This window comes from Onychomys torridus, chromosome 16 (genome assembly GCF_903995425.1).
Source record: "Onychomys torridus chromosome 16, mOncTor1.1, whole genome shotgun sequence".
NCBI classification, from domain to species: domain Eukaryota; kingdom Metazoa; phylum Chordata; class Mammalia; order Rodentia; family Cricetidae; genus Onychomys; species Onychomys torridus.
The window spans coordinates 2,636,460-2,646,449 of record NC_050458.1 but is presented as its reverse complement, the minus strand read 5'-3'; the positions used below and the strand labels follow the sequence as shown (position 1 = coordinate 2,646,449).

General features: G+C 42.6%; 1 protein-coding gene across 3 annotated transcripts in view; it reads left to right on the top strand.

Annotated features, from left to right (window-relative positions):
- The first annotated feature begins 1,002 nt into the window (after positions 1-1,002).
- The window catches only part of Stk3 (serine/threonine kinase 3), a 250,777-nt gene continuing 241,789 nt past the window's right edge, over positions 1,003-9,990 (top strand). For all 3 annotated transcript variants that reach the window (XM_036208145.1, XM_036208144.1, XM_036208147.1), the window contains exon 1: positions 1,003-1,289. In XM_036208145.1, coding sequence (XP_036064038.1) covers positions 1,264-1,289 — 26 coding nt within the window. In that variant the 5' untranslated portion in view covers positions 1,003-1,263. The remainder of the gene's footprint in view (positions 1,290-9,990) is intronic.

Sequence of the window (9,990 nt, the reverse complement as noted above, 5' to 3'; positions counted from 1 at the left end):
GAAAACAAAACAAGAATATTTTAATAAAAGCAAGCAAACTAATTTGTATAGTTGTGAGAAAGTGTATGTGTATGTATTTTAAGGCTAAATAGTATACAAACAAATGAATGTGTAAGGGGTTAAATTACAATGGGTTTGGGGCTGTTGGGGTGGGGGGAAGGACTCAAGGAAGAAAGCGAGAGAGAAGGGAAGAAAAAAGGAAAGGGAGAGAGAAAGAAAGAAAGAGAAGGAAGGAAAGGAAGGAAGGAAGGAAGGAGGAAGGAAGGATATTTTCTCTTCTGTCTTTTTCCTAGCACCATAACTAGTGGTTGGTTTCCCAGGTTACCCAACAGGACACCTGGTGCTCCAAATTTGGTGCGGTGAGAGATCACTGCGGTGAACATTTTCTGTCATTCGACTGTAATTATTGTGCTCGTACACAATCAAAATCAACCAGAATTCCCAGAAGTATCTCAACTGCTCTAGCTACAAATGCCAAATGGCTTGGTGGCTTGGGAAACATTAATAATAATAACTAATAATTATAAGCAGACTAGAGAGGGAAGTGTGGGCAGTTAGTTATACTTCAAACGGATTTACAAGATGATTGGAGTGTATCCTTGAGGAATCCAGAGAAATGAGTCAAATCTCAAGTGGGCCAGCGCCCCTCCTCCAGCTGAGCAGGTCTTGGGCGGGGAAAGTCTCTTCTCCAGCTCTGGTAGTACCGCCTCTTTCTCCGTTCCGGCTGTGCCCTCTAAGGCTGCCTCTCTCCGCCTGTCCCTGGAGCGCCTGACCCCGCCCACCCCTCCGGGCCCCGCTCTGCCCCGCTCACTCTTTCCCCGCTGCCCCGCCCACTCTCTTCTTGCCGCGCTTGGCCGCGCCCACTCTCTCTGGGCTGCGCTCGCCACGCTCTGCCCGGCTCAATCCCTTCGGGCTGCGCTCGGCTCCGCCCACTCTCTCCCGGCCGCGCTCGGCCCCGCCCACTCTCTCCCGACAGCTCTCGGCCCCGCCCACTCTCTCCCGGCCGCGCTCGGCCCCGCCCACCCTCCGCTGGCTCAGCTTCCCAGCGGCTCCAAGCTCAGGCCGCGGCCGAGGGGCGGGGCGGCCGGGAGGAACCGCGTCCAAGAGCGGGAGGGAGATCCGCCGCGGAGTGACGGGAAAGTTGGTCCGAGTTCCCGGGAGTTCCCGGGTGTGCTCCCCCGCGTTCGGCCGGCTGCTCCCAGGCTGCTTTCCTCCCTGCCGCCTTCACGGTCCACTCGGCCGCTCTTTCTGCCGCCGGCCGCCATGGAGCAGCCGCCGGCGCCCAAGAGGTAACGACGGCGGGAGCGGGAAGAGGACGGAAGCCGCGGGGCGGGGGCGGCTAGGCCAGGCCTGCGGCGACCCTGTTCCCGTCTGCCGGGCGCCGAGCAGAGCCTGGCCCAGTCGCCCACGGCCCGGCCGCGTCCTTCCGCGAGGTCCGGGGCCCCGAGGGGACGGCTCGCGGGGCCTGGCGCGCGACAAGTTGAGTGGCTAGCACTGGGCTCTCAGCAGATCGTGGGGTTAGGAGGGTTGGAGTGGCAAATTCACGACGCCTTGAGACTTAGGACGAGGTATCAGTGCACGCTTTTCCTTCTTTCTCTTTTTTTTGGTGAAGTGATTTTAATGAAATAACCCTTCACCTTGAGAAGATGGATTGATTATTTACAGTTTAAGGAATTAAATATATTAATAATCACGCAGAATGCAAAACATTATGGACATGCTGCAATGACAGGTGTTTCTCTCCCCCTCAAGTTCTAAAGAATTTATGGAGACAAGACAGGAGGAATGTTAGGTCAGAACCCCTCCCTCATGTAGTTTTGCATGTAAAAATAGTGGTACTTTGGTATGCTGTGTATTGTTTATGTTTAATCTTGGACATATTAGTTGCATATGTTTACAGCATGTTTGAGCTAATGATTTCAGTGATCTTAGGAAGCTAAGTAAATTGGTGAAAGTTCATAATGTGCACTCCCTCTGCTCCGAGAATGAATCAATTAATTGTTTGATGTTGGGAAAGACATTTAACCTCACTTCTTCATTTTTAATTTACGCAACTCTCTCCTAGAGAGTGTTGTGGTGAAGATTAAAGACTTCATATGCTTTGATAGCTAGAGATCTTTAAATGGAAACTGTTTGGCTCAGGAGCATGAAATAATTAAAAAAGATAGGGACTTTGAGAATGGTTGTGAATTGTGTGATTAGATATGTGAGCCTTGGGGCCTGGAAACCATCTGTTCACGTGCCAGAAAGGGAGGTTGTGAACGTTCTCCGAAGGGACAGGCTATCGGTCAGAGTCCTGGGAGCAGCTCAGTTGATACATGGTTTCCAGCGTGTTGTTGGTGTTTGTCATGGGGTATTCACTCCCCTCCCCTTAGTGACAAGAAAATCTGAAACTTAATTTTTCTTTCTGCTTTAGAAGGGCAGTAAGGGGGGATGTCTGAGACCATGGCGTAGGCCAACTTGAATGACTGAATCGAATAACTGTAGGTTATCAATTTCATTATGGCTGTAAGATAATACATATACTTGATGAGACATCAGTGAACCCGGACAATCAGAAGTTGTGGGTGATAATTCCATAGTGATTTATACTTTACAAAGCAGTGGTTACAAATAAAACAGACTTATTTTTAACTTTAAATTTCTTCAGAGACTCATCCTTTTAATCTAGAAATGCAATCTTTTAGCTCTTTTCCCCTCCTCTTCAGTGTTGCACAGTTTGGCCTTGAATGCCCAGCTTTAAGAGCTCTTGCCTTAGGAGTAGCAGAGACTAGAAGGGTAGTTCTTGCTGGTGGAAAGCAAATTTTAAAAACATTACATTTTGTTTGTTTAGTGTCTCTGTCTCCCACCCGTGTGTGTGTGTGTGTGTGTGTGTGTGTGTGTGTGTGTGTGTGTGTATGCATGGAAGCCCGTGTCTTGTGTGGAAGTAAGGACAACTTGGGTTAGTTGATTCTCTCTTTCACCATGTGAATCCAGGCGCTCAAACTCAGGTGATCTGGCTTGGTGGCAAGTGCCTTTACCTGTTGGGTTATTTTGCTTTTTTTTTTTTTTTTTTGGTTTTTCGAGACAGGGTTTCTCTGTAGCTTTGGAGGCTGTCCTGGAACTTGCTTTGGAGACCAGGCTGGCCTCGAACTCACAGAGATCTGCCTGCCTCTGCCTCCCGAGTGCTGGGATTACAGGTGTGCACCACCACCGCCCGGCCAGAAAGGCGTTTCTAAAAAGCAGACGATATGGGATTCTAACCTTTAAATCTTAGTATCTCAGTGCTTTTCATAGCATTTTCAAATTCATAATGTTTATCCTCAGACCAGCTCTATGGAGCAGGTTGGATTACAGAAAAGTCTTATTTTATAGATGAAGATACAACAGTTTGCCAAGAAGAAGCCTGGGAGTTGCTGACAGCAAATTTCTGTGTTGCTCTTTTGATCTTTGTTGTCTAATAGTAAAGTGTATCTACCATTTTTGAAATTGTGTTGTTTGCCAGGAAATTTATACATTGTGACTTGACATTGAGGCTTTTTCCCTGAGACTCATTAGGTGATTTTTTTGTGTGTATGTATCTGTGTACTTGTACGAAGTGATGTAGAAGGCTTATGTACCTCATGTGTAGGGTTGGTCATTGACTGGTGGTGGTGGTGGTTACTCCTATCCTCTTTTGCTCCCAAATAAGTCACACACGGAGGCTTATTCTTAATTATAAATGTCTAGCTTTAGTTTGGCTTGTTTCTTGCCAGCTTTTCTTAAATTATCCCATCTACTTTTTGTCTCTGGGCTTTAACCTTTCTCGATTTCTGTATTTCTTTTCTTTCCTTCTTATTCCATGTCTGGCTGTGTGGCTGGGTTATTGGCCCCTTCTTTTCTCGATCCTTGATTTCTCCTTCCAGATTTCTTCTTCTATATATTCTCTCTGCCTGCCAGCCAGCCCTGCCTATCCTTTTTCCTGCCTTGCTATTGGCTGTTCAGCTTTTTATTAGACCATCAGGTGTTTTAGACAGGTATAATAACACAGCTTCACAGAGTTAAACAAATGCAACATAAAAGAATGTCACATGTCTTTGCATCATTAAACAAATGTTCCACAGTGTAAACAAATGTAACACATCTTAAAATAATATTCTACAACAGACTGAAACATTATGTGATGTGGTTGGTACATACTCTCCTTTAGTTAGTTATTTTGAGAAATAGTAATCCTGACCCTACCACTTACTATGCTAGTCTAAATTTAAATGACTTCATTTGTAAAATATATCACGGGAACTAAATGGGTTTATATGTAAAGCACTTAGTAGAGTGTTTCATAGTATGTTTAGTACTATGTTATTGTTAGTTTGTTGTTTACTCATAAATGAAGCTCAGAGAGGTTAAGGAACTTGGTTAAGTCAGAGCACCAGAATCCTGAGTCTGGTGCTCTGCAAAGGTGCACATGCCTTTATTATGTAGAGTGGTACTTTTTATAGTTCTGTAATGTAGTGATCATCTTTTTCTGCAGCTTTCTGGACCCTCTGCCCACTTTTTCTTAGTCTCAGTAAGAATGTCATATATCCTTTCTGCCTGGAGCAGCACTGCCGTAACATTCAGATGTATTTTCATGGTGGTATGTTTGTTGCCCCTGTCCAAGCCCATATGACCAGTTGCTGCTGCTCACTTGGCATTTTGATTTTTTTCATGTGAGCCTTATTATTTCATCTAGTTTGCCATTAAGTCCTACCAAATTTCCCATGAAAAAGTTTGTTCATTATTTTTTTCTCTCTACTTCTCATTTGTAAGATGACTTCTGTATTTCAAAGTGACGTGCCACACTTGAATTGCAGTAGTGCCTCCTAACTGGCCAATTGTGTGTTGTACTTTTCAAAAATTGTTTGACAGTGGAGACATTTAATAGCCGAAGGGCTGTGTTTGGGGCTGAGGGAGGGCATGGGGCCTGCTTCTAGACCCTGCCCCTTGCTGTCTTGAGAAACAGTACTCCATAGAACAGTTTGCTTTAGTTGGTCCTGCATGTAGCTTCCAGTTTATTTTGCTAAAATATCATTGCAGTCATGTCTTCCCCCTCCATGAGAGATACAGTATTGGGCGAGGGGCTGGGTTTTGTCATGGAGTCCCCAGCTTCTTCTGTGACCAGTGACCAGGTGAATCTGGCCTCATAAAGCTTTCCTGGTGTTCTGTATTCAGGCTGCAGGCCATGAGTGCTCCCAGTTTTGTTTTGGTTCATGCTGTTCCTTTAGAAGAATTTGTCTTAACTGGCTGTGGTGGTACATGCCTGTAATGCTAGTGCACAGGCTGAGAAGGGAAAATCACTATAGATTTGAGGCCTGGTCTATAGAGTAAGGCACTGTCTCAAAAAATAAAATAGAAAAAAAGAGAAAGAAAAGTTTGTTATTGCTATTATCATTATCATCATCATGATCATTTTCTTGTAGTCCACCTTTATGGTTCCATCAAGGTCTGCTTCATAAAGTGTCTTCTCTGGGTATTTTTTTCTACCCTGAGATATTTCTGAGGGTTTCTAATGTGATGCTCATTTGATTATGTGCTATATCATTTTTGTTCTTTTTTTTTTTAATTACAAAATTTTAGGCATCCAAAACTTAATGAGGATGAATTTGATAAATATTTATGCATTAGCACCTAGCTTAAGACGTAAAATATTCTGAATATGTTTGAAGCCCTCTGTGTGTGTGTCCTTCTTACCAGAGGATGGCCACTATTCTGATGTGGGTATTTGATCTTCACATACCTGCCTTTATAAAATATGTAAACATGTTATGTAGCTTTGTCACTGATTTTGGATTTTCCTTTTTTTGCTATCATTCTTCTCTGGGAGCTGGAGAGTCTAGTGCAGCCAGGTTTCAGAGTCACAATTCAGGGTTCCTAGGCTGTCTCGTACAGCAACTCTCATCCTCAAATTCATGGATTTAGGGTTCCTAACAAGTCTTGTGTAGAACAGAGGCAGTACATGTAGCTGCCCCTATCATTTATTCCAGGTACCACAATGGTTTCTCAATGCCCAGATTTTAAGTGTTGTCATACTGGACTTTAGAAACATGAGAACTCTGGTTGTTGGGAGTATATGTAGTTTTATATAATTCTTGTCAAAGTGAGGATAGATATCCTTGCCAGAGAGACATGATTTACCAAATGGGTCTTGTTCTTCAGCCATATTTAAGAACGACAGTTATGTAAATTTATAACTAACTGATTGGGGAGTAGCAGAAAAAAGTTGATGTGCAACAGTGAAGACAATGGAAAAGTAAGTGAGCAAGCTATTGAAGTCTGCTTTCAGGATTGGTAACTTCTTTGATTTAAGCTGCAGCTAGTTAAGCTGTAGACATTAAAGAGATGGTAGCAGTGAGTAGTTTGGGGAAGTAAGGTTGAAGATTGAAGTCAAAGAATTGGGGATTCAATTGAAAAATGAAAATAATCTTAAGTCAGATATTTCTATTAATGGCTGAAGTTGGAAATTGTTGTATGGACTCAAAAGCAAAGATAAAGAGGAATAGTAAAAAGTATTCATGGTTTCCTTAACACAAACTAGCTTGTGGTATCTGGGTGCCTGATCCTGGGAGTTAGGAATGTAAATTCATGGCAGAGAAGTCTGAGTGCTGTCAAGACAGTATGAAGATGTTGTAGTGAGAGAATGGACTTGTCTGTATTCAGAACATACAGGTTCTTGGAATGATGGAAGCAAAATTCTTGTGTTCTTGTGTATAGATTCACTGAGTGAGGGCTGGAGTTGTCTTTGATGAACTTTGAGAACTCTTAAAAAGTAAAGTAGGCAGCTGACTTCGGGAGGAGTTAGGCAAGTTTCCACCATAATTTAATCTTAGTCTACTCAATTCTAGTTTTTGTGGCATGGGGGAATCAGACGCCAGAGTCTCATCTCTACTGGCACGTACTTGTGCTAATCTATACTCACAGACCAGAAATGTTCAATTCTGTAATCAGACAAGTGAATAAAACAGACTTTCCCTTTTTGAGAGGACTGTGACAGTAGAGTATGGAACACTTCCAGGGGAACAGACTTCAGCTGCACATTAGATAATAGGCAAATCGGGTCTCTAGGTGATTTTGCGTAACGATTCGTTTATCTCTTGTTCTTTAGGAATGAGGCATAGGACTTATATGTACTGAAGTGTTTGTGAGAAATATAAAGGAAAAGGTGTGTGTGTGTGTGTGTGTGTGTGTGTGTGTACCAAGCTAGATTGAAATGAGCTTTTCTGAAGTAATCTATCATAAGTGTTTATTGGTGTGAGTTATAGACATGCACATGTACTTGCACCTGTCAGTTATCTCCTCCCACTGTGCAGGTCCTGGGAATTGAACTCAGGTTGTCAGGCTTGGTGGCAAGTGCCTTTACCTGCTGAGCCATCTTTCTGGCTTTTTTTTTTTTTTTTTTTTTTTTTTTTGAGCTAATCTAAATGTTCATTCTGAAAAGCTTTAATAAATGGTATATGTATTTTAAAGTAAGTTTATAAAAGAACAGATTCCCTAAGGCTCTCTGGTGTTAGGATCCCTTCTCCATCCCTCTGCCTTCTTCCTCCCTGTTAAGTTCCTCCCCTCTTTTATTCTTTCCACCTTCATAGCTCTGTGGCCACTTCGCCCTCCAGAGCCCCTTCCTCATCCCTTGTCTGCTTTCCTGGCTTCTATGATCACTCCAGTTTGTACACTCAAACCTGAATAGCGAGCTAAGATCCATAAAGAAAGGGAATATGTGGTGTTCATCTTTTTTGGCTCTGTATTACCTCACTCAGTATAATATTTTTCAGTTCTACCCATTTACCTGAAAAATGGTGATTCCATTTTTTTCTTTACAGCTGAATACAACTCCATTGTGTATATATACCACCTTTTCATTATTCATCAGTTGATGGACATCTACATATAACACACACACACACACACACACACACACACACACACACACACCCTGTGAGTTACCCTACAGGGAGGATAATGTTCCCCCAGGAACTATAGACTATTCAGCAAAACTCCAGTGCCAGGCAAGGGGTAACTTCTTTTTAGTTGTTGATCAGGGGTCCAAGAGACCCCCTGTGGTAGTTTGAATGTAATTGCCCCCAATAATCTCATAGGGAGTGGCATTATTAATAGATGTGGCTTTGTTGAAGTGGGTACATCCTTGTTGGAGGAAGTGTGTCTCTGTGGGGGTGGGCTTTGAGGGGGCTATGCTCAAGATATGCTCAGTGTCTGAGACCACATTCTGTTGCCTGCAAGATGTAGGACTCTCAGCATCTTCTCCAGAACCGTGTCTTCCTGCATGCTGCATGCTCCCAGTCCTGGTGATAATGGACTGACCTTTGAACTGTGAGCCATTCCAGCAGGGTTTTTTTTTTTTTTTTTTTTTTTTTTTTTTTTTTAAGAGTTGCTGTGGTCATGGTGTCTCTCACAGCAGTAGAAACCCAAACTAAGACACCTCCCAAACAATATAGGCATTGCCATTGCTCTTGCTTCCTTGGCAGAACTTGAAGGTAAGACCCTATTGCTGAAGGCATCACACCCTTTGGTTACAGGACTTGGAGAAATCAAACTGGTATTGACCAAGAAGCTTCCTTCCTGAGGGCTAGTCCTCACAGGATAGAAAGTGCTATGCAAGTTGTCACAGGAGAAGAGTTATTAACAGTCCTACACAGCTATAAAGCCCGAGAACCATGACAATGACCTGTAGACAAGATATCCCTAACAGTGCAATAGTGGCAGTTACATCTTGGGGGGGTACCAACAATTACCTAATTGGACTTAGCACCTGCTCAGTAGGAGAGAAGTCATGCCTGGTGCTATAAACCTAGCTAAGCACCCCAGGTTGGAGAGGCTATACACCCTAGAGAAGAACCTATTACTGTCATTTTCCCAAGTTAATATAATTTCAAACTCTTTCTAAATACTTATCTTTGTAGATAGTTGCCATTTTCACCCCTCACCGAAGAAGCCACATTTTTGCAGCAAGCAGATGGAGGCTGTTACAGAGATTTACAACTGGTCACAGTTGTGGCTCACATTACAGAGGGTAGGTGACTATGGAGTGCTCAGCTTCAAATGGCACATGTTTAATACAACTCCTGCACCTAAAGCTCAGGAAATATCATGAAAGGGGATGGAGAGGACCAGATAACAGAGAGGACTGCTGAGAGTGTCTTCTGGACATGATAACAGGATGCTGTGTTATGAACTTTGAGCAGCATGATTACCTGCATAAGGCTAGCATGAGACCATACTTGCTGACATGCCAGCATGGGTGGAGGAAGAGCTCACAAGGCCCCATCCTTAGATGAAAAGTTGTAAATTGTCAAGAGCCACTGATGGAGGGTTTTCCTCAGGAACAAACTCGGTGTTAGGTTGCCCAGCCCTATGTGATCAACCCTAAACACGTAAGGGCAACAACTAATTAGATTCATTAGGTTGTTTGTGCATTATATTTGTCTAATATCTATATATAGTATATGTAATCAATAATAATCACAGAAGAAGGGGTCATAAATTTGAGAGAGGTAATTGGAGGTTGAGGGAGAGGTAGAAATTATGTAAGTACAATGCACTTATGTATGAAATTCTTGAATTAAAATTAAAAAGTTTAAATTGAATATCTCTTTGTATTGAAAGGGAAAAAGTGAATAGTTATTATATGAAGAATTAAGAAAAATTAGTTTAAAAGAAGTCTGTTTAACTAGATCAAGTGACCATACATTAATGACTTTCAAAATACATTTTTGAAACATGAATACAGAGATTCCTCTGCATGTATGTGTCTGCATCTCAAATAGAGGTGTTTTTGAAATGTACTATGTTTTCCAATTTCTGTTTTCTTGTTTGTTTCATTTAAAAAAGATGGTTTTATGCCAAATTATTTTCATGATTCACTAGTGAATTATGATTTACGGTTTGAAAAACCATGGTTGGTGTGAATTTTAGTGATTGTCAGGGACTGACTTCATCACCATCTCCAATGTACTTGGTAGAGATGATGACATTAACAGA